The sequence below is a fragment of the Melopsittacus undulatus genome, chromosome 7, assembly GCF_012275295.1.
Source record: "Melopsittacus undulatus isolate bMelUnd1 chromosome 7, bMelUnd1.mat.Z, whole genome shotgun sequence".
Lineage (NCBI taxonomy): Eukaryota > Metazoa > Chordata > Aves > Psittaciformes > Psittaculidae > Melopsittacus > Melopsittacus undulatus.
Window position 1 is genome coordinate 12,154,639 of NC_047533.1, and position 27,754 is coordinate 12,182,392.

The 27,754-nt window shown below is 41.1% G+C and overlaps 1 protein-coding gene across 2 annotated transcripts in view; it reads right to left on the minus strand.

Moving 5' to 3' along the window:
- The window catches only part of TBC1D14 (TBC1 domain family member 14), a 73,560-nt gene that overhangs the window by 33,828 nt on the left and 11,978 nt on the right, over positions 1–27,754 (minus strand). The window contains exon 3 of one of the 2 annotated variants that reach the window (XM_005148504.3): positions 16,790–16,910. In XM_005148504.3, the coding sequence (XP_005148561.1) occupies positions 16,790–16,910 (121 nt within the window). Of the gene's footprint in view, positions 1–1,015; positions 1,115–16,789; positions 16,911–27,754 lie in introns of those variants that run through there. The other variant, XM_034064671.1, reaches the window with a different exon arrangement.

The window sequence follows — 27,754 nt, forward strand, 5'->3', positions numbered from 1 at the left end:
TGATCTTTTATTCCAGCAAGAAGAATGCCATTTCAAGCAGAGCACAATGTATGATATAGCAGCGAAGCAGACTGAATCCTCCACAAACTGATATTAACAGTATCTGCTGACTGAGCAAGTAGAAGGATTTGCACACGCTGCAATAGGCTAAACCACACAATAGCTCATTTTAAGCTTTTTCTTTTCAAATAAGGCAGACTCAAATCTCTCACAGGTACAAATAATTCAGCATCTACTTAAATCCTACACTGTAATTAGGGCTTACTAACCTGATATGGTTGCAAGTTAATTTTAGGATCAATTTAGGATGATCTGATCCTTTATGACTTAGAATACATCCTTATCACTGAGATCTCTTAGGCTTCCTTCCAGGTTTCATCTTTACCTATTCAGTATTAAACCACAATAGCTGAACTACAGCTTGAAGATGCTCTAAGAGAACGTGCTACAGATTAAAGCACTGATTTATAACAAAGCAAAACAAACAAACATACTCAAGGAAACACCACACACACACACCCTGAAAGCGAGTTTAATTGGGCGGAACCTGGCAGCTTTGCAGTTGAGATGCGAGAAACTCAAGTTCTGCTTATCCTCCGTAATTCTTCAAGAAAAAGAAGCTAACCAACAAAGGGATCCTGAACCATCCCTATGGAAAACGCAAATAACTCACCAGAGCACATCACCCGCACTAAGCGGGAGAGGGCTGTGAGACTTCCCACACGCACCGAGCCTCCCCCGGGGACCGGCATCACCGAGCCCAAAGTAACACAACCGCTTTACCAAGGTCATCCCGCTCTAGCTCCGCTTATACAAAGATAACCACTCTCCGAGGAAGCCGAAAGGGAAATTACCGCGCCAGTCTCCACAGCGGCAGTCTCCACACTGCTCCGCGGCCGGCAGCTCCGCGCGGGACGGGCCCCCGGCCTCCGCTCCCACCCACCGCGTCCCCCCGGCCCCGACTCCCCGCAGCCGCCCTGCCCTGCCCTGCGCAGCCCTTTGCGGCCTCGCTCACCATGAACGCTGCGGTCCTCACAGGCGGCGGCGCCGGAGCCCCCTACCCGCCCGCACCGCCGCGGCGCCACCCGGGCCCGCACCGCGGCCTCGCGGGCCCCCCCCCCCCCCCGGCCGCCCCCCCCGGGCCCCGCCCCGCCAGCCACGCTAATCACGCGCGGAGCCGGCGAACCCGATCGATGTTCTCCGTCTCGCCCAGTGCTGCCTGAACGCGCTCGGCGCCCGGCCCCTCCCGGCACAGGCTCCCGGCTCTGCGCCCAGCCGCAGTTCCCAACCTGGTTCAGCTCTAGGTTCAAGGAGGGTAACCGAAACCTCGCCCAAGGAACGTGCATTAGCCACAGGCATGTTCGTTTCCGCACACAACTGCCCAGAATTAGATGCAGCAGCCGCAGCTGCATTCCTGACTAGGAGGCATCTCGCCCTATTTGGATATCCACACTCCTGCTCCCGTCCCTGGCTCCCGGTCCATTTGCCGGTGGCAGGTACGGGCAGAGCTCCATGGAGAGCCAGCCCCTGGAGCGGCCCCGAGTGAGGGTGCGAGTACAGCTCTCCAGCCCTCAAACAAACCCTCAAGCCAGTCCCCAAGGAACAGTATTTTTTCTGTACAACTCGTGCTCTGTCCTCCTCAGACAGCTCTAAACGATATATATATATATATATATAAATCTCTTCCACAGTTCAGACAACTTCCACATCACATCTTGTTACATATTCTGCCTCAATCCAGATGAATTAAGTTTGTCATTTTCCCTCTGCCCCCTGCTAACTCAGAGGAGATACCCAAGCTGTTGTAGCACAATCTTTGGCAGACTCACATTTTATCCTACTCTCTATTCATCTGCAACCGTTACTTGTCCTTTTCACCACACTCAACTAAGGATTTCTTATTCCTTAATCTCACTGTTGGAGGTTAAGGTTTGCAGTTTCCAGGCTGCATTTGCTACTCATGGCCCTTACGAAGGCCTGATCCTGAATCACAAAACAAGCAGCAAGGATCAACCTTAAGACAACCAAATTCACTTAAGTTTTCTGCTTTTGAGAGATTGTTCTGTAAAACATGAGGTAAATTATTTCTCAAAGTTACCAGCTCTTATATCAGCTGTTGGTTTAAACCTGTGAATTCTCATCTAATTCACGGGCACAGCAATATTACACCAGTGAGGAACTGCTCAATGCTTAACAGTATCTGAGCTTCATTCCCACCACCACAAACTGATGACAGACATTTGCTATGCAAGCATCTGGTGTCAGAGCACTAATAATTACCACAGTGGCAAGTCAATATGAAAAGCACTACAGCCTCCAATGTGAATGCTTTTTCCTCATAATCTGAAACCGTAAATTATCGCACATATAAAAAAACACTTCTGTAAAATTACAGTCATTAACATCAAAAAATACTTCACGAGGAAGAGCAGCCTTAGGTGGACAAAAGTATTTCTGTGCTAAATTCCTGTAGTTTCACAGGCTGAAAGTAGGACAATATTGCAGCTTGTCTGAATGTAGGAAATAGCCATTTGTTGATCCACAAAAAGAGCAGCTCAATCAACTATACACTCCATAACACACTGCCTGCTGATAGGGTAAGATGCCTCTGTGGGGTGAAAAGGGCAGCACATTTTACCTCAAACCATAACAAGCCACACATTACACTGATAGTTGGGAGCAGTCACTATTTTTAGGCTGCCACGATTATAACAGTACCTGAGGCTACTAGAACAAGTTATACGCAAGCTTTAATTACATGACTTTTTCCCACTGGAATTTCCCCTCATTTGGCATACAAGATAGGCACTGGACCAGGACTGCACAAGCAAACAGAAAATACTTGTTTTTTTCCTGGGTTTCGACTCTGCTCCCTAAATACTGCCCCAACATTCCTGTCTGTTGCTTCAGAGCTTTCTACTATGTGTCCATCTGCAATCTCTTGCCTTCTACAAGTGGTTTATCAGGTAAGTTGGAGATGGTGCACACGCAGCACTTCACTGCCCTCCTGGCCCCACACATGGGGTTTTTTTGTGCCACTAAGTAGCTGTGTGACTGCACAATACACCAGATTGGGGAAATGATACTGCTAAATACTAACCTTTTGTTTTGCTGGATCAGCTTGGTTCCTCTGGTAATGTCTGCTATGGGGCAGTGTAAATATGGAAGGAAAAGGAAAGAGCCAGGCAGAAGGACTGTTTCTTTCAGAAGCTTAACTGAAACCAGCAAATCATGAAACCCAGTCTTTCATTTGGGAAACTAAGATCTGATTCTTGACATGGCATCAGGCAATAAAAAAAGTAATTTTAACAGAGGCTTTTACATACACAGTAACCAAAGAAAACTTAAGACTGACACTCAGGCAAAAATCAGCTGATGAGACTATCCTCCAAAACTTAACAGAAAGAGAGTATCAACAGCTGAACTCAGATATTAAGCTTTCAAGCAAATCCTTGAGGGATATATATGAAGTCTTTTTATACTTCAAAACCAGTACTGAACTGTTCTGAAATGCAGTTAATTAGTTACTGACCTAACAACACAAAAGATCCAAGTTGCACACTCAACCTGCACACTTTGCCGAAGTGATCTGGCAAGAGTTCTACAGTTAATAGTTCAACAACCATCAGCCGTACTTGCTTTACCCATCCACATATATATACTTAATCCTCTTACATTACAGAAAGGATACCAGAGCACAAGATAGCAGTGTGATGGCAGAACTTGATGGAAGTTTTATCTTCCACTAGGACATCCTTTTATCTTTAGTACCACAGTATTCTCCTACTGCATACTTAACAAAGGTAAGGTATTATAGCCAGTTCATGAGGTAAACCTCATGCTACCTATTTTTAGGCATCATGTAAGTGCTCTGAAATGTCCCTGTTTTCCCCTAGCAGTGTCTACTTCTCTCTTCCAACTGCAGGTGATACAGAACTTAGGCTTGCAACTGTGGTCCCACACAGTCACACTGAAGTTCAGTGAATAAAGTCATGCATATGTCTTCCAAAAGGTTACCAGTGAAGAGAGAACTAGAAGACACACACCCTGCTTTGCAGCCCTGTGCTCCAGTCATGGACTACTTGAACAGTTTTTACATATATATATTTCTACAGCATCATATCTTGAGAAACAGAGGCATCAAATTAAGGAACATTTAGAACCTAAGCCTAGATAAGGCCATGTTAAGTCTTACAAGAAAGAGTAACAGCTTGCTGTTTTGGAGACTGTCACCTCTAACCATGCAATGTGCTATGTACCAGATGGTTATCACCTTCAGGGTTCGTGTTTCATTTGTGCTATACATAAATAATTTAAGTGCTTTTTGGTTCATATAGAGTGACACGCTTTATTTTAAAAAAGAAAAAAGGGAAGGGTTCTAGAATAGTTCCCTATATGTGAGGTACTCAGAGACAAAGCATACCTATGAACCACGGGCTTGAGAACAGCTCCTTATTGTCAAATATAGGATCTCCTATCAGAATGTGCAGTGTACTGTCACGAGTGACTCCAAGATGAGTCACACTAACAAAAAGCCCCTGCTACTCACAACGCTGAAAAGGATATCTGCATACACAAACAGCTTCCCTGTATACTGATGCTGTCTCATATGCTGCAGTATGAAACAAGTGGAAACATCTACAAAAAAGGCTTCTGGCAGGGCAAGCATCTGGTAAGTGCTTGAGCAAGAGAATACAAGCTAAATGGTTATTTCACTTCTGTTTTTAATGAACATCTGCGAGTATAAAATACTACCAACACCTGCTTCCAGTTTATGCCTTAAATGTCAATTCCAGGGACTTGGATTACACTGGATACATAGAAACATAATTTTACATAAACTATATGTCTGCTCACTGATCTCTTCACCTCAATTTTCTGCATAGTCTCAGCACCATACCCTTCCAAATAATCTCAGCAACTTTTTCTTCCAACGTTTCACATTAATGCTGATGTTGCAGAAGAAAACTTCTCTTTCTGATCTAGTCTCAAATAACATGCTCTTTGGTGGAGCTGAAGAGCATGTCAGAAATGTCCCTCCCATTCTGAGTGGCACAGAAACAAAAGGACTCTATTCCACATCAGCTTCATTCTGACACCATTCTGAAATGGCCAATGCACCAAAGCTTACAAGTTCTCAAATCAGTTGCAAATATGACCTCAAGTACTTGTAATCTTCAAGAGAGTATAAAAGTCACCCAGGAATGCCATCTGCTTTTCAATGCACAACTGGTATTATTATGCTGTTCAGATCCAGATACACACCGCAGCGCACAGTTACTATTCTGTTTGCAAAGAGCTGCCTGCATAGGTAAGTATGTGCATGCTCGTAATTAGCAATACAACTTCAGTACATACACCAAACTAGTATAAGGAAAGATACTCCAGTTGATACTTTTAACCATAATTCTACTTCTCCCCATCCCTCTTTTCAAATCCCTCTGCTCATTTCTATTCTGCTCCCTTACCAAGACTTGTGCATCTCTCAGGATCTCTGGCCTTTCCCAGTTTGATACCTGTCTGTCCTTAGAAATGACACAAAAGCAACATGGTAAGTCTATTGCACTAAGGCCTCTTTGAATGGTTTTCTACATCCATGTTTGCTCCCCGTCCCCAAAATTACCCATGAGGCAGCTACTAGTGCCAATATATCACATATCTAATAAAGCTTCTTTTGTATGTATACTGGTGGTGTGTATCATACTATCACTCATCATCTGCTCAGACTGGTGGAGTCTAGTGCATCCTGTGTTCAATTTCACAAAACTTGGATCAACATGTACATTTTCCTAAATATAATCTTCTTTACCACTTAAGGTTCAGTCTTGAAGAGAAGAGATTGTAGCTTTTTAAAGCTACAGGCAAATATAAATACATGAAGGAAGGCAACATACCTTCACAGTCTATCTTAAAACAATGACTATTTCCAGGCTTCAATATTGATGAAACTGCTTCCATTGAACTCTGCAATGCTAAAGAGACATCTTCTCAATAGAGCAAAAGACATTTTGATGTGGAAATTACTAACAGGCAGAAAAAATGTATAATAAAATCTTGTTGAAAAATGAGATTTAGTGTCCTCAGAGAGGAGGAGAATGAAAACCTAAGATTTGAAGAATTTTTTTTCCAGTCTTTCTTCAGAAGGACACTTATGGAAAAAGTAGCAGTCTGGCTTTTTATAATCCTTACATCTGGCTCCTCAGGGTTTCCAGTAACACACATACTGCAACTCCATTCATTTTATAGAGCCAAAGAACATCAGCTTTGCTTGTTGTTACTGGTGAGCATGGCTAGAGTTAGCCTTCCACAACCTTCACCTCCCAGCCATTCTTTAATTTTAGATTAAGTTTGACATGTATGAACTGAAAAACAGACAAAGAAAACTTTCGGCTCAGGTTTCTTGGGAGCTCGCTCTGTTTAACACAGAACACACTGAAGTCTAGCAAGGCTTTCTCAATTTCACATTTCACCAACACAGGTTGTAGTCTCCTGTTACAATAGGCAGTCCCACCACAGTATTTAAAGGCCTTTAAGGATTTATCTCCAGTTTTGCTTCAAAGTAATGTTTTGCCAAATTTTAGCAATGGTACATGTGCCAGTATTTCCAGGCTTGCTCTTTACAGACTTCTAGCTTTATCCAAAAACTCATGGAGAGAAAAAAATGTCCAAAAGCCTCCTGTGTCGTGTATCAGCATGCACGGTAGAAGGCTACTACACTGAAAAAACTTACTGGCTACACAAAGATGTGGGTGTTTAAGTATCAACCTATAGCAGACACAAATGGCAGCTGCATGTTGGATTCTCATGTAACAGCAAGTGAAAACAAACTTCCACTGATGCATCTGGTCTTCTGAATTCTGCAAAGTTGCCTTCCCTGGCCTTGAAACTGTGGAGGCAGGAAGAGCTCTGTACTTCATCCTCAGAAATCAAGCAGCTTCCCCACCAGTTTGTGGCTTCTTGCATTTTAAAATATTCTGTGCCATGTGAATTTACTGCACCCAATGCTAATCATCAGCTACAAAGTGACTGTTTCTATTAAGACAGACAAGCTTCATGATCTCATGACAACTTTAAACTTACTGCATTTCCCCTAAAACATACCACTGGCATTGAAGCAGACCCTTCAGTAGAGACCAGCAGTTGACATTTTAGCTGCAGAAACAACTAATGAAGCTTACACTTCCATCTACTTAGTATCTTTATCCCACAAAGGAGATACCTGTCCTTAAACGCTGCTCGCTATACCTATTTAGGATCCTCTCAGCTTTCTGGGCTTTTGACCAGCCAAATTTTGATGAGGTTTAGAGAGTAATAAAACTAAAATAAAACTTTAAAACTGGAAATGGAGGAGAAAAAAACCCTCTCACTTCCTTACAAATAATACTTTGTAGCTTGTCATAACTGTTAAAAGTGACGCTCAAAGCTCATTATTTCCTATTAGCCAGATATCCTTAGCACATTCTGTGCTTTCACATGTCCATAACATGAGGGAAGCAGCTCCAACATCATCAGCACTTTGGCAGCTAGACTGCTAGATTACAATACCTGGGTAGCTCATATTACAGTCTTTTATTATTAAAATACCCAGGAACAATCCTGCCATAGTATTAAATTACCCTTTCATTTAGTGTGGATAGAAACTATTACTCTTGCTATATCTGTTTAAATATGATAGTAGATTTGTTTGAGGCAGGTCATTTTCAAGTCAGGACATGGGCAACACACTCTGTTGAGTAGCACAGCCTACTGGAATTGCTGAATAATCTATTCAGTACAGTTCCTGAGGGGTAAAAAAATATTTAAGGACTTCAGCACTGACATGAAATAGCAGTGCATTAAGGCAATATGCAAGTTTGAGGTTATAGTTCTTAAGTGGGAAAATTAGAGTTATCCCTTTATTTCTAGAGATTGCAACAAGAATAAGCATAGGTTAGTCTTCCACTAACACTATGCTTTCTTGCACTCCAATTGCAGTGCAAAGAAACTCTTGTTTCTTTATTATTAAAATGAGGAACTTGGGGAAACCATGGCAAACCTAAATCCTGCCTTCCTGAAGGCTGACAAGTAAAAAGGAACCCAGAAAAGGAGAACACAGGAAGTGACTCATTTACACCCTCGGACTTCTACTGCAGAACAGTAAAATGCATAGACAGTACAGCCTAGAATACTTTGAAGTTTGAGTGAAGTGCACATGCACACAGCCACCTCACCATTAACAACTACAGCCATCAGTCACAATGATTTACCCAGTGATCTACCCAAAGACAAACTCAGTGTGTGCAGAAGACAATACTTCATTCAAAACTGTAGATCTAGCTCCTGCTAGAGTCAGCAGCCAGCTTGAACCAACTTCCTCTTCAAAAAGCCCTGAATGGACCATCTGATTGCAGCACAAAGCAGTGAGGACAAACCCTTAGAACAGCTGAGTATTTTTAGACAACTGCCACCCATCAGCAGAGCACTGCGGATGCAGGAGTGGGACACGTGGCAGCAGCCAGGCACATGGCACAGCTCCCATCTGGAGCACTTTTACACATGGAGCTGCACAAGATCCTCCACACATCAGCACTCAGTGGCCTCTTCCCGGGGGCTCCCCACCTCTCCCCCCAGATAAAACACACTGCTCTCAGCAGTAGCTCTTCCCATCTGCCTGAAGCATGAGTTGGAATAATTTCAGTATTTCTTGCTGGGTGCTGTTGCTTGCAATGCTTTTCTACATAATAGGTTCCAGCTGAAAAACAGACTTTGAGTAAAGTGATGTTATTAATCAGTTAAGATTATAGCTGAAAAAAAAAAAAAAAAGGAAAATCGAGTGAGGATCGATTTGAATGAAAACTGACCCAAAGCAACTTACAAAAATTTCCTTGAGTACTGTTATAAACTTAACTATTCATCCCATAAAAAAGCAACACTTAAGCATCAAGCAATGTTTTTAGCTGTTTCAAGAGCTCATTTTCACTTTATCATATGCTGTAGAGTAAGCCTCTTAAGTACAATTGATTTTAATTGAATGGAATATTGATCCCATGTGTAGTCATGATCTAATTAGAGGAAAACATAATTGGTAAATCTCATTGATTTATTTCCTGTTAGTGCATCATTCCTAAAAGAAAGCCTGTTGCGCCACCAGCTGAAAGCAGGCCAGTTGGGAAATCTTATAATTGGTACCAAAAAGACAAAAAGGCTTTTCCATCCCTCCTTCTTCTCAGGAAAAACAAACAAAGGAATGATTTGAAAACAAGAAAAACCCAAAGCAGTTTGGTAGGAGATGTTGAGAACACACTGTTGACAGCTTTATGATAGAAGTAATATTGTACTAGTGTGATCATCAAGGCTGAACAATCTGACTCAGGTGCCTTTGTTGCAGTGTAAGGGCAGAAGCAGCAAGGTGTCCTGCAAAGCCTGGCTGTAAGCTCCACATACTGCACACCTGCAACCTGCTCCTGGGGCCTCCTCTGGGTTTGCCTCCACAGGCAAACTTGTTACCTATCCACTGCTGCCTATAAATCACGGCAGTTTTCCACTGCCTCCATCACTGGTGGCTTCATGGCAGGAATCCAACTCCCCAACAATTCCTTTATTTGAATCCTATCCTGATAGGAAAATAAAGAAAGAAAAAAAATGGCTCTCCCCTCTCCTAGAGTGCACTATGGCTTTCAGAACAGAAACCCTTCTAAACTTGGGAAGACGACAATCCCTATATTAAAAGTCACAACTACTTTTCATTACTAAGGAACTGCCATTAGAAATTACAAATATTTTGGTACGGAATATCAGCAAATGAGATTATAACATGTTTACATTTGAATTTGTGAGCAAAGATTGTTATTGAAAGGCCTTAAGTGTTATATGTGCTGAATTTTACTAGTATCGAAACTCACCGAAGGCATCCCATTCAGCTCCTATTGGAATTCATATTAAGTTAAATTCAATAGTCTTCACAGGGTCATAGCACACTTGGAAGGGAGAAAATTATGCGCTGATTAAAAAAAGGATTTTCCTCTTACAAAAAAAGAGATGTACCCTATAGAAAAAAAGTAGTTTCATTTAAGCTGTAACATGTCTCTAGAATACAGCTAAAATCTGACTTTCCTCTGTACAAATCAGTCTCTTCATACACAAGATCTTGACTGGCCAGTTGCAAACAAGTTCTGCAAAGACCGATCACATGAGAGGAGACAACTGAGAACATCATCACCTTTTCTTGAAAGGATTCCTGACAGAAACAGTGGCCACAAAGCCCAGCCCAGCTCTACTGCCTATTGGAAGGGAAGAGACTTTAACTTAGGTGGTTACTCATAGTGAAGCACTGTCATCTGACTTTCAGAGCATTTTCATGCATCAATTACATAAGCAACTGGCACAACCAGTTCTTCCCAAGCAGGATTCCTGAAGATAATTGATACAAAAATTGAATCATGCAAACCTCCATGGTAAATACACATCCAGCTTCTCAGACCAGGTTACATCTTGACAGCTTTCAAGCTTTAAAACATTTCACTGGATAAAAACTGTACAAAAGTTCTTGGTGATCATGCAAAGCGCTCCAACCTTAGTGTATGTTAATATTGATTCTTCATCAAAAGACTAACATTCACATATGTTGTCAGCATTAAAAGTATAACGAACAGCAACTTAGCTGGGATGATTTTAATTGCCACACTGTTAAACTGGAGTATGATGCTATGTTGTACATACAGTAGTTGAAGAAGTGAGTGCTGTCAGAAGAGTATTTATAGGATGTGAGAAAAGGCTTACATGCTCAGAAACCTGTTTGACCATTCTTTTTGTCAGAGGGAAAAAATGTTACAATGCTACTTCTTACACAGTGTGTGTGTCTTACACAGTACAGCCACCTTCAGTCACAGTATAGCAATGTTCAGCTTGTGAATGGCACCTAAAGTTTGAGGGTCTGGAGTTTTCCTCATTTATTTTACAAGTAGAAGGCAGGAAGGAAGGAAGAACTGGCATTTCTAAGATCAACTTTTAACCATCTCACAGCTCAATTACTATTTTTCCCCTCTTTAGTACTTCACGTAAGCACAAGTCTTGAAGTTGCATTCTTTCTTGCAGATTTCTTTCAATCCCAGATGAGAACATTATGAGGAAAGTATCAGAACAATGTACAATAAGAATGTATTTTAAAGAGTGATCCCTTTATACGTTTAAAACGGGTGCACACACACAAGCCCATCATCCTTTTTTTCAGAAGACTATTTAGGTTTGCAGTCAAATTTGTTCATCTCATGCTGGAAAAAAAAAACAAACAACCGAATCAAAACATCTTTCATCCATATAATATAAAGGTATCAGAACATGGAAACATGAACACACCAATGAACTCCTTACAGGTGCCTGCAGTCAAATTAATGGGATACTCACAGGGCTCCAAATAATGACAAGGTATTTCTTTGATGCCTGTCCACAAGCAAAAGAATCCAGCCTGGAAAAGGACTGTTTGGTGGCTGTCACCTTAACTCCTGTGCACAGTGCTTCACACCCAGCAAGTATGGTCAAACAGATTTCCCCAGGTATGTGAAACTTGATGACTGATACAAACCATAGCTCTATGATAGTCAGGATACTTTGTGGCACCTTAGATAATCCAAATAACTTTTGACAGTCTAAACAAATGAAAGGCAACCTCAATTTTTTCTTTTTTTCCAAGACAGAAAACCATAATCAAGTAAAAAAAACCAATCACAAAGACTGTATCACCTTTCTCCTAAATTGCCTTTCAGAATTAACTTAGATCAAGATTTGTTAATAGAAACATTGCTCAAGAGCCTCTGTAGTCAGGCACATCCTCCATAGCCTAATGAGTATTTCACAGACAACAACCTTGCTGTGAGCTGACAATCTGCAGGAAGACCTGGATCCTTTGGCATGAGTAAGTGTGGGGTTTTTTCTTTGAAAAGAATCAGTAAGTCAAACCTGAGCAGCCAGAGAATGGAATGTGCTCAATACACAGCCCCCGTTTCCAGCACCAGCGCCAACAAAGGCAGACACTGGAACAGGAGGGAGAAGGTCAAGCTCAGAAGGATGGCGCCAGCGCCATCTACATCTCCACCGTTCCTGGAAGCTCAGGCATCTCAAGTAACAGACTCTGAGAAGCCTGGCAGTTTCTGCCACCAGCAAATATATTAAATCCTTTAACAGGGCACTGAGTACTTTTTCAGTACAAATCCAGATGATGCCCAAGCGACAGTGATGAAAACTTACAAGCACATGCCAACACACATTCTATTGTATATCACATCAGCAGCACAAAACATTAGAAATAAGTCTGCTGGAGCACTGAATCCTATGAATAAGGTCAGATAATCCTGCACATGCAGAAGACAGAGGGCCTAAACTAAAGGAAGGAAGCAATAACCATGATAACTGGCCAACAGCATATGAGCAACGTCTATTTCTTATCAAGTCTGCACAAGCCCAGTTGTGTAATATAATCAGAAAATCATGGTACAGAGTGACAGGCAACTGCTGCTACATATCCCTGTGTTATCTTAAAAGAGCAACAGACAGCAGGGTTCAGAACCCTGATAATTTCCCACGATGTCTGAAGAACTTCACTGTTCTCCCTCCAGTTGTAGTTTTCTTTAGGTGTATAGGAAGTTACATACATTATATGAATACTGAAATTTTTAATTAGTCCCTTGTGTCTCAGTGGCATTTTCCACTGTGTGCTCTACATACTTCACTCAATACATAGAGCTGACAGTGCTCAACTAAAAACCATGATTTTGCCATCATTGTTGAGGACCTCACAGCTCTCCATACAGTCCTCAGGACCCAGCTCCCATATCAACAAGCTCATGTAAGAGTGTTCCAACTTCTCTTTGTGCAAGACAGTTTCAAGTCATGAAACACTGGTGATCAAAATATGGAGTCTGAAGCTCCAAAACAGTCACTAACTTTGTATTCCCAAACAATTGGCTTCTGAGGCACTCTGTTCGTAGGATGCAAGTGTAACTCCCATTGCACTCAGCTTTAAGGAGGGCTCCAGCGCTTCTGGGAAGTAAATAAAATTAAAACAAAAAAACCAAGCCCAATTTCACGTAAAGTGTGCATAAAGCACAATTAACAGCCACCTATAAAAACTTGATTCATGCCCCACAGGAAAAAGTACAAATCATTACCAAAATTATTTCCTAGAACCTTTCCCATCTCCCCAACTTCCACATTTTACTGCACACCTCCACATTCTTCAATATGTAAGCTAAGGATCTTGCAAGCACCTACTCTTCTGGCCTTGACAATAAAATACAGTAAGTAATAGAGTCATAGCATTTACTCTTCTGAGCTAGTACTCCTTTTCCCAGAATCACAGCATGGTTTGGGTTGGAAAGGACATTGAAATCATCCAGTTCCAACCTCCCTGTCATGGGCAGGGATACCTCTCACTAAATCATGTCACCCAAGACTCTGTCCAACCTGGCCTTGAACACTGCCAGGACAAAGGAGGAACTGTTGTTGGCCAACAGACATCATCACAGTAGCCATATACTGTCACCTCCTCCACTTACACATACACAAGTTCTTTAGGTGCAAAGAGGTAAAAGCATTCCTCTAAATGGGCAAAAACCTCTGCAATACAAATGCTACTTTGACCTTGTCAAAGCAACCTGTGAGGGGTAACCTAAATTGGGATGTGCTTTTGGGTGCTGATGAGACTGAATTATCAATCTACAGAATTGCTCATGTTTCAGAAAGCCTACATGTCACAAATAACTTCAAAATAAATTAGGAAGAATTAGTTATTGTTATCCAAGAGGCACTGGAGAACTGTTTCAGAGCTGCAGTCTTGCCAGAAACTCACTAATGACTGGATGCCATAGCACATAATTCTTTAAGTTCCTTTTTTTCTATCAAATTTATTAAAGCCATTCAAAGCTGTTATGTTCTACTAACAGTGATGTCCTGGTTTGGGCTGGGATAGAGTTAATTTTCTTCATAGTAGCTGGTATGCAGCTATCTTTTGGATCTGTGCTGAAAACAGTGTCGGTAATTAAGAGATGTTTTCATTATTGCTGAGCAGTGCTTACACAAACCCAAGGTCTTTTCTGTTCCCCACACCACCCAACCAGCGAGCAGGCTGAGGGTGCACAAGAGGATGGGAGGGACACAGCTGGGACAGCTGACCCTAACTGACCCAAGGGATATCCCATACCAAATGGTGTCATGCTCAGCATATAATGCTGGGGGAAGAATCAAATGGGATGTTTGGAGTGATGGCATTTGTCTTCCCAAGTAACCGTTACCTGTGATGGAGCCCTGCGTGCCTGGAGATGGCCAAACACCTGCCTGACCACAGGAAGCGGGGAACAAATTTGCTTTGCTTGTGTTTGCTTTACCTGTTAAACTGTTTTTATCTCAACCCACTTCTGATTCTGTCCCCCAACAGGCTGCAGCGGGAATGAGCAACTAGCTGTGCAGGGTTGATTTGCCTGCTGGGATTAAACCACAACAGTCCTTTTTGGTGCCCAACATGGGGCTCGACAGGCCCACGATAGTGACAGATTTGATTGGAATGTGCCAGATCAAATTTCCAGCTATTATTGCTGCTTAGCTATTATTTGACAGGCTACTGTGCTTGACATGGAGCTCACAGTGCTCATTAGTGGCTGCTTTTTGTTTCTGCTGCACACTGTACTGCTTTATCAACTCACTCTGCTGTGCCTGGGAACATTTTGATAACAGCAATGGCCATGCACCTGGGCATCGCTGCTGTTTCTGTGCTGCCGTGCTAAAACTCAAGTGTGAACTCAAGCCAACAGGACTGTGACTAGTGGGTGAGTCCATGTGGGAGCAGGACACACCAAGGTGTCTATAGTCATGGATAAGTCCATGCCAAAGTGGGTACATCTTAAAGTATCTGTGGCTGTGGTTCTGGCTGTGCAGCAGCAGGTGTCCCTCTGAAGGGACTGCAGCCATGCTGGACTTTGCGTTGCTTGCATGCATGGCTTTTACTTTCCTTATTAAACTGTCTTCATCTCAACCCACAAGTTTCTCTCTTTTAGCCCCATCCTATTGCAAGGTGTGTGAGAGCAGCTGTGTGGGGCTTATTTGCCAGGTGGGGTTAAACCACAGCAACTGAATACTCAGAATGTAAGATAGTTTGAATCTAAAGAAAAAACATTCACAGCACCAGCAACACCCACAAGATGGTAATAAACTATATACCCACTTATCAAAGAACAGATGACTACAATAAGGTGAGTCTTAAGCCCCTTCAACTGTGTCATCAAAAATCTTTGGTGAAGACTTCAGAACTGTTAATGGTATCAAGAAAGCTGTAGATAAAGTCAGAACAGTTGATCATAATGACAACTTCCAAAAGCTGTTTGAACTTTACTTTGATTAACAGCCTGGCTACAGATAAGAACAGTCACATCACACAACACACCAACATTTCCAGAGCACTTTACCCCAAGTTAAACATCCTAATTTCACACACAGCACCTGGTTTTGAAGTTTTTACTACACGGTCTCTCTCCATGAAAACCTACCTCTTCCCACAGCATTCTGAATAAGGAAGCAAGAACTAGATGAAATGCAACAAAGTCCCAAACACACAAAATGCCCACATGCAAGCCAAAAACCCTGGATCAAGTGAGACAGATTGAAAGATGAGGCTTTCTAATCAGTGAAAAAGCAGCTCATAGACCACCGACCACATAGCTGGATTTCACAGGGTTTTTCCTACTGGGAAGGCAGGTTATTTGATTCACAATGTGCCAGGGTTTATTTGTAGCAGAACCAGTCGTTTGAAATGTTGTTTTCAATAATGTTATAAAGCTACAGCTTGAGAAGTGATATGCAAAGAAGGAGAAAATGCGGTTTCATTGTGCTTTTTCATTGTCATTACACACAAAGGAAGACCTAAAAGGATTTTTGTATAACATCTTCACTCCCCTCCCCTGCCCCTAAAAGCAGCTGCTAAAATTTAACAAGTCACGGATCTAGCTACTGGAAAATATAAGCAACAGACACACACATAAAAACAAGTCTCAAAACTAGTTAAGCAGCAATGAAGATGGGATAAAAAACAGAGTTCTTTGGCGTTTCTGGTGCTGTTAAAATTTTTCTCTCTTCAAGGAACCACTTTGATAAACAATTTCAATACACACAAAGTTGAACTATACTGTACACGCATAAAAAAAAAATCATATTGTTCCATTCAGTTACCCTTAACTGTGTTGTCCCAACATTTCAAGTCAGTAATCAAATTTTCATCATGAACAGCAAATAATCCAGAAAACAAGGAATGGGTAAAACTAGCCTTTCAGCACAAGCTTCTGGCACTCTACTACATTTGTTCTATCTTGAATTTATGTACTTTGAATTGCTATTTAAGCACAAATAAACCAAGGCCCGGCAGAACACAATTTCTCTTCTAACAGCAGGTTATAGGTAGGTCTATGACACAAAGGCCACAAGTCAGTGAAAGCTAGACTGGGATAAAAGGAATGTGAAGATTTTCAATACACCTATTAAGCCTGATTATAAAAACCAAATACACTTTCATACACTTGAATTTCACATGAAACACTTTATACCAGAGCAGTATGTGTTTTCATGGAGTACTCTATGCAATGACCCAGTAGAACACATTCTTTTGAACAGCACTGTCAGAATGGAAGTAAAATTTCAATGAAGAAACTTCTTTGATACTGCCAAGAAATTGTGTGCAATTCAAACAAGCTTCAAAGACATATACACACATCATCAACTTAACTGGCTTCTATATCCATCACTAATCTGAACACAGAAAAAAAACAAATACCTTTTGCATTTTCTTTGGATCTTTCTGTGAGTTTTCTCTGAGAGGGACTTTTCCAAACAACTTCCATCCCACATCATTTTGCTTTTCAAATCTTGCACTTGGCTTTCTGGTAAACAAGTTCCTACAAAATAAAAAAGCTTGAGTAAGAAAAACGGTTGATTAATTCTAATAAACAGAAGGATATATGATTTGCTAACCTTATGTATCCCAGTCACAATAGTCCAGTTCCTCTTATGGTTGTGCTGGCAGGCACTGTTTCCCAAGCTCAAGAGGTAATGAAGTATCATCATACAGTACCATCACAATACTAGGCAATGGAGTTGGTTAAATAAGAATTCGTAGTAGATAAGAAAGTTCATTTGTAACTTTGCAAAAGTGGACTTCTTTAGCCTCTCTGCACCATCCAGCCTCAGTCTTTCGAAGTAAAACTGAACCCCTAAATCTCTTGCTGCATGAACATTCCCCAACTGTTACAGCACACTATTACCAAAAATAACAGAAAAGTTGCAATTGTAGTAGCCTTTTCCTGTATTTAATCTGCTTTCATAAGCTTCTTTTTTCCTGAATAACCTTAAAAGCAGCTGTCAAAACACATTTATTTTGAACCCTCTCTGAAATGTCTCCAATTAACCAGCTTAACCACTGCAGTAATAGTCATGAAACCAGACATAAAGCCACCGAAAGTTACTTCACTGGTTTTTAATCACAAAGCAATATGCCAGACTTGCATCTCTGCACCACAGCTACATTTTCCCAAAACTGGACATAAGGTACAGACCAATCTTCATACTTTTGGTAGCACTCAGCTCCTCCAAGAGCATAGCCCACAGCATGTCTGGATTATTAAAGTAACAAGTTCTCTTTTGTTGTACTCTCTAGGTCAGCAAATAACCAAGGATGTCCAGGTTAGCTCAGTTATTTACACACCTTGTGGCAGGTTTACCTGGCAACCTGACTACAAGCTTTTGCTCCCTCATTTAAAAGAAAACAGAAACAAACAAACAATGTCACTGAGACAAAAGCATTTTTGCGACTTCAATCAGGAGGCAGCTGTAGCACCTTCATACCACAGATGCTTTTGGTCTGGTATTACTGCTTTTCTTGCAGTTACTACCTTAATACCCACCCAGTGCTCTGACTCACCAAGTACAAATTGCTTCTTATACATAGAGTGTGGAAGTTTGGGAAATAAAACTGTATTAAGCTTTGTATTGTGAAAGGGCTGAATACACATCTGCAATAGGAACAACCTGGACACTAAAAAGGTGTTTTTCTTGGCCACTCTGGATCAGCTAACATGAACAATACCATAAACACACCAAGAGAGATAATATTGTTTGGAATACAGGAGAAATGTACAAGAAAAACAGCCTAGGCATAAATGTCAGAGTGAGCTGGTATATACTATAAGGTTCATAGGCTGTAATGCCGTCCTCAAATATGCATGTATTTACAGAAATGATCACATGCTTCTGTATCACAAGGGTACAGTTACCTTGAAACCCAAAGAAGGAACAGATTATCATATAAAAAGAACAAAGCGTTTAGGTACAGAAATCACACAAGTGAATTACAACTGATGTCAAAGCTAAGCAGTAACTATACTTCTACAAAGCCATTTCCGGTTTCCTGTACCCCACCTCACACAAAATATAAAGGTATAGGGAAAGAAGAATATGGAAAATGTTGAAACATACTGCCACGTTTCCCCTCTTTTCACTTGTTTCAAAGCATGAAATTATAATTCTACAGGCAAACTATTGGATCAAACATAAGGATTTGCTTTGTCCCTATAACTGGCCTACTCCATTTCAGTATTATGAAGCTCTTCCATAGCTCATCATTACAGCTTCAATGCTACTTGGAGAGGTATAAGCTAACTAGGAGAGATTAATCAAGAAGCTTGACTACACTGCTACCACTAGAACTGCTGGGAAAAAGAGGCCATCATAAAACCAATTTCCAAAAAAGGTATTTCAGCTGAATTTGGTTTCTTTTCACCAGCAATTCCTGCACCTTGGCAACATGAAGAACCCATTCTGTTTGAGGGTTTAGCACCCATATGGGCTTGTGCATGAAATTATCTTCTTACTCCTGCCCAAGTTCATAACATGTATGTAAAACAGCCTGAGGTGATGGATTTATAGGTCCATTTGAGATAGCTACCAGGGAAATAAAATGTAAAGAGGGGCAAACTTGAGATTATTTTATATATACATGTTGAACTAATTTAAAATGGAGAACTATCAAGCAAGTTCTAAAATACATTTAAGAATGAAAAGGAGAACATGACAGAATAACATCATCAAAACCACTGCAGGTAAACAGGGTACAGAATGCAATACAGGCTGACTGTTCTTGCAAAAGGTTTTCTTTGAGGCTGTTACTACTTCAGAAGCAGCTAAGTTTCAGACTACATACTGCCCTCAGAGCAAGAATTTTTAGCATCAGGGACATCTGAAAAAGCTCCATAAGGAGGCACCTGTGTGACAGTTCTGTGTATATTCAAATCCTCTTTTGCAAATAAAAGGCTTTCACCACAGTTCATTAGCTCTGCAATAACAGGAAAATTAAAGGACTAACAGGCAATTTTCTCTCAGTATCTATCCACATTAGAGGTTGCCTGCAAAGGTATATAAAGCAATAACCTCCTCTATCTCCTCTAAGGGATTTTAAGAGCAGCAGTAGGTCTTTATCTGCATGGCAAAATAAAGATGAACTGGAATGATAAGGGGTAATAGCTCTCTGTTACAAATGCCTGCATGAGAGGAACCAAATCTGAAAGGTCAATCTCACATACTTATTTTCAATTCAATTCTGCAATCATAACTATCCATTTTCACTTGAGAGGGAGCATCATAATAAGTAATCTATTCTACAGCTTCTCTAGCAGATGGCACAGCCCTTGCTCAGCTCACTCTTCTCTGCATATGTCGTTTCAACTGTATGTTCTAGGGCACCAGGCATCTCCTCCTCTCTTTGCACTGTCAGGGATTTCCAGTTGCCTTTCTTAAAGTTTAAAATATATATTTAACTCAAACCAGCAAGAACAGTCAATATACAATTCCTATCCCGTACAGAGCAACTTACTCTCCTTTTCCTCTTTTTCCTTGCTCTGTCTGTGCAAGTCCTGGTGTTTTGCAGATGTCCATACTCTTTATGTATTCCAAAAAGTCTCAGAACTCCCAAAAGGCATAACATTATCAGAAGCCACAAACTGGTACAATCAGATGTAAAACCTCAAACAACCTGTTCTTGCTTTGACTGAGGGGACACAGCACTGTTAATCCCCGATCTGCTCCAACTGGAACAAGCCAAAGGTAAACCGCATATCAGCTGGGCTGGCATGGAAGGACCAGAAGAGGTATTCCTCCCTTTGCACTTGATTTTAGAAAACTTAGGGGAAAAACAAACCAAAACCAAACAAACTATAGAATATTCTCTGGTCTGGTTTCTGCAAAGCTTTGCAGGGAGTCAGGACAACACCACATGACCCTGATAATGCCACTACTTGAGACTTCTGGACTGAAAATACACCCTTAAAATATGCAACTCCCTTAGAAGGAAGTAATGATTTCTGCCATATGTACGTATCAGAGCAAGTAATTCATGGCAAAACCTTTCATTTTCCTGCTGCCACAGCACAAAAGAGAATTCATTTCCATCCAGGATTATACAGCTTCTCAGGATTTGCAAAAAAGCACTAAGCAGTCTCACTTCTGAGCAAATATAATTCACAAAAAAGACTCTGCTCTGAGGGTAATTTAAGGAGCTCTTACCTTACTGGGAAACACAGGTTAGCAAGAGCAAAAATGCTCCGTTTGGGGAAAAGAAAAAACAAACAAAAAAGACCAACCGCAAGCCAACCATCACATGTACAAGTCTTCACTCCAAAGATGAGCTCAGAACCCTAGAGTGAAAGATCTGAAAGTGTTTTAAGATACAAAAATCCATGCAAGATCTTGAATGTAAGAAGGATTGACATACCTGGAAAGAAAAGATCACATGCTGATCATTATCTCAGTCTCACTGTCCTCTTCACAACCATTAGAGCACATCATGCTGATTTGCAACAGGGATATTAACAAGAGTATCTGACAGGAAACATCATGTCTGCAGTATTATTAGTGTGGAGCCATTAAAGTGTCATAGGTTACATCTGCATTCCTATTGAAAGTGTTAACTATTTCACACTAACTCTCTGTAGCTGCTTGTTTTAGGAAAGTCAGGCTTGGAAGTTAAATTGAGATCAAATTTCAAACTGAAAATTGCTTTTGCAGAGTCCCCCAAAACAGTATTTGACACCAAAAGGCTGTTTAACCTTGTTATTTTAATTGAGCTATGGAGAGGAATTACCTGCCTAAAGAGATTTTAATTCTAACTCCAGAGTTATCTTTTTACATACAGAGAGTATCCTGTGATACAGGAAAGAGACCAATCATTTGCTTGAACATACACATACTGCACCATTACTGTATACTCATCTGCCCAACTGCCTTTTTTGTGGGTAAGAGAGGAAGTAAATACTAATAGGCAAGCTCAGCAGTGCCAGGAAAACAGTTTTTGATAAAACTTATGAACCACTTCCTTTTGGTTCTATAAGCACTAAGGTAAACTTTCTATGAGGTCATGAGGCACCAGCACATGTTGCCCAGAGAAGCTGTGGCTGCCCCATCCCTGGCAGTGTTCAAGGCTAGGTTAGACGGGGCTTGGATCAACCTGGTCTAGTGGAAGGTGTCCCTGACCATCGGAGGGGGTTGGAACTGTATGAGCTTTAAGGTCCCTTCCAACACAAACCATTCTGTGATTCTATGATACACACTGCACACTCAGATATGGCCAGTATTTATGTAGCCTTGTGTGCTGTCAGGGTTAGGCTGAAGCATCACTCGAAATAAAAGCTAGACCTACATCAAGAAGTAATCAAGCAAAACCCATCTACATAGCCCCTGTTACAGCTTTTTTAAGCTCATGCTTTTCAACAAGGTCCCACATCACCACTGAAGCAGAAACTTTACCTAGTTCAGTTCAATTCTCCTCCTAAAAAGACAGGAAGTCTGTAACACAACTGCCAGCAACTACTGCTGTGTGACAAGTTTATGGCACTGCTCCACTTTTTCCACATTCCAGCTGTGGTTTGTCCCATACAAGATTAGCAACTTACATGAAGTCATCCTCAAAAGGCCATCCCTCCCCACCACTCCCCCAGTTCAGTATACAAACCTATGAACCAAGAGGAGCAGAGACAGTGCTGCCATCATTTCTGCTGCCAGTTTACTCCAGATCTGACAGGCAGCTCTAAACCTCCTCCCTGAAGAGTCTCAAAGTCTTCTCTAGCCAGGCAGGACCAACACTGTGCCCCCTGACATACAGCTGAAGTTTGGTACCACTGGAGTCAAGGAACTGTTCCTCGGGCACATGTCACTTGAACAACAGGAAAGAAGGATGTGCTCCAGCACAGGAGCTGTCAGAAGGTGGAGCTGAACAAGGCAGACACACATACACCCACTGATGCCTGTTTGCACACACACACACTACAACTGGACTTCCAGGCAATGCACAGCATTTTTTTTTACCCCAGAACTCCCAATATGTATCAGTTGGTAAATAAAAGGGTACAGGAGCTTCGGACTTAGGAGTTTTCATGACTAGAGTATGCGAGTTCTTCAGAAAAATCAGAAACTGTTTATTTTTAAGCCTTTGGCTGTTACTATTTCAACATGGCTAATTAGGCAAAGTTCCACAGCACGTGAACTACTGGCATGCAGCATGGAATGACAGTTGCAAGCAAAAGAAAAGTGAGATGGCAGATGCTGCTCTGTGGTAAACCACTTCAACACTGATCTAGCTTGGAGATTATATTTGCAAGCAAATGTGTTCCTTACTCTTAAAAAGACAGTTGCTGTAAAGAAACACTCATAAGAATTAACTGGAAATTGACCCAACTCATGCAGAGATTGATGCAATTTTTAGCTGTATTTACGTAGAACTAATTTGCAAATAAACTTTTGTAACAAGCGTTAAGAACACATCCCACATGGTTACATTTCCTGCTCTCAAGATGCAAGCTCACACCCAAATTTCAGTAGTTGTTCAATTCAGAAGGCTATTTTCAGAAGACAAAACAAGTGGAAGTGTCATGCAAGTTAGCAACTGGAAAAACTTAGCAGTCTCATGAGTAAAGCAGATGAAAAACAAGGGCAGTGAAGAAAGTGCAAAAGGTTCAGATTTTGTAGAACAAAATTATCTTGAAAAACAGCTTTAGTATCAGTCTCACACATACTCTTAAGAAGCAGAAAAGAAACAGAGGCAAGTCAAAGCTTGTTTCAGTTGCTTCTGGGGGAAGACCCTGAAATTTCCTCCTAACTCTAACCCTAACCCTAACAACATGAGGAGAGAGCACTAAAATCTTAAGGCCCTTGGCCTACACAAAGGCAATCTTAGTGCAGTAGATAACAGACTTTATCTACAGAGTTTGACAGTTTTTAACCATGAGGACTAGGTAAACCCAGTCATCAGCACAGTGTTAAGAGATGTCTCCACAGGCATTATTCCACAAGGCACAAAATCACAGAATGGTTTGCTTTGGAAAGGACCTCAAGATCACCTCACATGACGCCATGTCACCAAAGGCTCTGTCCAACCTGGCCTTGAACACTGCCAGGGATGGAGCAGTTAACCACTTCTTTGGCAACCAGAAACCTACACTGAAAGAAGACATTTTAACTAATGCAAAGAACCTGTTAAACAAAGAACATATTAAGATAAATTCTACTAAATATTTGCTGAATTGTGAGCAAAAATGCCCAGCTTCCTTACCTGGCATGGTGTGACTTCAACTAACACTGTCTTGGAAGCATTCTCAGATTATTACAGAATTAAGGCAACAGGTACAGTTTTCTTCTCATCCTTCAATGACCTTTACTAACTGTAACCTTCAAAACTTACCCTCAAACAGAAGATACTCACACCAAGATGTTCCAAAATCGTACTCTGTTCACTTAAATGATTTCAAAAGGCACAGAAAATAAATCCTGAAAAATCAGCAACATATTCTATCATAGGAACAGAGTACCTGATTACTGGAAGAACAAGATTCCAACCCATAAATCATGATTACGAAACTGATGGACTTGACAAGAAATTCTTGTCAGAAGACTCCCCCAAGATCTCCTGAACATCCCCAATCTACATTCTCCACAGGTAAAAGCCAACAGTTGGTACCCATGACCAGGCAACACTTGTTTCTAGAAATAACTCCCTGGATGCAGTGATTGTCACTTCTCGATTCACCTCTTCCAACCACACATCACCTCTCAGTCAACTACACTTCTCAAAAAAGAAACCAACCAACCAACCAAAAAACCAAACCAAAATAAATATCAAAACCCCACAACAGAACAAAACATCATCAAAAACATGCAAGTATTTTGGCTATGGTGTATAACCTTCATCAACAAGTCAAGTCATGTTTCGAATCAGATTCCAAAATCACATAAAAAACCACATTTGCAGATTTTTATCTCTGAGAGGCTGCTATAGGTCAGGCTAAAGGAAGAACAATGCTTAGTTTATGGATAAACACAAGTAAAGCCGGACAGCCTAGAAGCTGACCTACCTATGAAAGAGGTAACCAATGAGAAATCACGTTTTAAAACCCCTATGACTTTTTATAATCAAGGTTTTCCAACCACTGACCTTCCAGTAAGAACCCAGAATAACCCGGACACTTCACAGTCTAACAGGTACCTGCAGGTCTAAAAAACATTTACACTATCAAGGGAAAGAGCAATACAAGTGCAGTACAGGATATCTGAGAGCTGCCATAGGGTAACTTGGAAATCTCTCTTTAGATTTCTGAGGAAAAAAGCAGGGCTTGATAAACTACTTGTCTACAGTGTGCATTTACCTTTTTCTCTTAGAGCATACCTCTGATTTCAGAGGGGAACAAAGCAGGGCTGCCTGCACTGAAGCATCAAAGACAGGAAAAGATAAACTGGACAGTAATCCTGCCTGTTTAACAGTTGGGATAGGTTGTAGCTAACCAAGAACTAGTTTGCAGGTGGATAATGCACAGTGCTCACCTACCATGTGAATGCTGCAGAGTTCTCAGAAACAGGAGTTTCAGCAAGTTAGGACTCATACAGAAGCAACTTTTGGGTCCAAGTTCAACCTATTAGAGTCAACCAACTACACATAATGGTTCTTTTCTAGCTGGTAAAAATTCCAGTTATCCCAGTGTTATCAGACTAACCTAACACTCTATTCCCAGAGTCTGAAGGCAGATTTCTTCATTGACCTGAAGTACTATTACCACACAGACAAAAACACAACCCTGAATGAATGCATGAAATGTCATCCTAAGCAAAAAGCTGAACCTGAGTCAGCAGTAAGACCTTGCAGCAATAAAGATAAAAATTTGCAGCAATAAAGATAAAAATTAAATGTGGACTGAGTCGTATAAGCAGATCAAAGGGACAAAAATGATTAAAAGCTCTACTTGATACCCATGAGACTATTACGTGCATCCAGTTTAGTGCCCCTGGACTAAGAGAGAGCCCAAAAACTGGAGCAAGCCCAGTGAACAGTGATGGCCAAGTGCTGAGGCCTGCAATTTACAAGCAGGGATACTCAGAGGTGATTTAATTCAGCCTGCATGACCATTCTCAGAGAGGCAAATATGAAAAACAAGGGGCAAAGCACCAAGCTACTACAAAGTACATACCAGTCGGATAAAAGGAGACAGGGAAAAAAAATAAATCACAGTGGTAGTGGGTAAATCCTGAACCACAGAGGATTTACCTGGAAAAGTAGAACCCACGTACAGGTTTTTACCTATATCTGGGTCATTTTTTCACCTAGATAAACCTAAACAAGGTTGTGTTATGACTTGGAAACTTTTGAGGTACTAATGACTACAAAGAGAGAATTAATATGGATATCTCCTTAAAACAGCAATTGAACTAATACCCAAATTGAGCTTAATAGTTCATAAAGAAGAATTCAGATTGTTTGTTTTTCTTGCCAGATAACTCAACATTTCTTTAACAGAACTTTCAATATACAAAGCAAGGCTTAAAACTGAACCCAGATACAGGTCCTGAGCTACTCCAAAAAACCCATGGTCTCCGCATACTATTTCTGTTAAGCAACTATTCATCTATACATAGAACTTCTCTTAACAGACCATTTCTTGTTCGAGCCTTTATGAAAATTTTGACAAACAAAAGCTAACATTGACTCCAACTTTCCCACAGATTACAGAACACAGGGAGACAGTATTAAAATAACACATTCTTGTTCCTTGATATTTAGTTCAGCTGATTTCACCTTGTTAAGCATACCCAATATCCCCTCACAATGTCAACCCTGAATTAAGTGTTTTTTACATAGAATCATAGAATAGTTAGGGTTGGAAAAGACCTTAACATCATCTAGTTCCAACCCCCCTGCCATGGGCAGGGACACCTCACACTAAACCATATCACCAAAGGCTTCATCCAACCTGGTCCTGAACACTGCCAGGGATGGAGCATTCACTACCTCCCTGGGCAACCCATTCCACCACCTCACCACCGTAACAGTAAAGTATTTCTTCCCTATATCCAGTCTAAACCTCTGCTGTTTAAGTTTCAACCTGTTGCCCCTTGTCCTATCACTACAGTCCCTAATGAATAGTCCCTCCCCAGCATCCCTGTAGGCCCCCTTCAGATACTGGAAGGCTGCTATGAGGTCTCCATGCAGCTTCTCTTCTCCAGGCTGAACAGCCCCAACTTACTCAGCCTGTCTTTATATGGGAGGTGCTCCAGTCCCCTGATTATCCTCGTGGCCCTCCTCTGGACTTGTTCTAACAGTTCCATGCCCTTTTTATGTTGAGGACACCAGAACTGCACACAATACTCCAAGTGAGCCAAAGTAATTTTTTAAAAACCATTTCTGTATAAAAATAACTTCCAGCAGTTGATATTTCTGATAAGGGACAGACAGAATAAAAAGTCAGTTGAACATTAAATGGTATTTTGATTAGACAGAGATAGGTAGAGAGTCACATGGCAGTAATAATAGATTGGTTATGGTTGGAACGGACCTTAAGATCATCTAGTTCCAACCCCTATCATGGGCAGGTACACCTCACACCAGACCATGTCACCCAAGGCTCTGTCCAACCTGGCACTAAACATTGCCAGGGATGGAGTATTTACCACTTCTTTTGGCAGCCTGTTACAGTGTCTCACCACTCTATTCCTGCTGATATTCTCCCTCTTCCCCTGTGCCCATCCACTTCCTCTCACAGCTTCTTTTAACAAATGGAAATGTCAGTAAAGTTCTTGTGAATTAGCTGAAGATACAAAGAACATATAACCCACTAATTCCCTAAACATTCACATAAACAATGAATCAGAATGAAAATAGAACTTCATTTCATTCACCTGAATTAGTTCATGAAGTGTTATATACAACAATGTAAATAATTCTTTCTATTCAAAAGTAAGCAGGTGGAGTGCACAGAACTGAGCAACCACATCCTTTCCAAAAGGCATTCTCACACAGGAGATGAAGAAGGAACAGGTGTTAGTAGCAAACACTTCTCCTGCTAATGGAATTATTCCTCATCATCTCATTCTAGCTTTTTTGGCTAGAAAATAAGGCAGAAATTTTACTCTCCCTGCACAAAACCTAGCTAAGCAGACTATGCAGAGAACTTAAAGAGGGATCGTAAATGGATTAACTGTGGGGAGGTTCCATTACAACCCATTTGCAGCCCTCACCTGTGGGCTAGAAAACAAGCCTCTGACAGTCTACACCTTTACCCTTGATCAACATAACTTGAATGTCTGTGGGACATCTTTGTAGGGTTCACATATTTCTCTCATCTCTGGGGTTTTTGAAGAGAAAAAGCATTATAGCTAAAGGCTGCAAGCAACACACAACACCTAGCCATGCTACAAGCCTCTCAATAGCCAG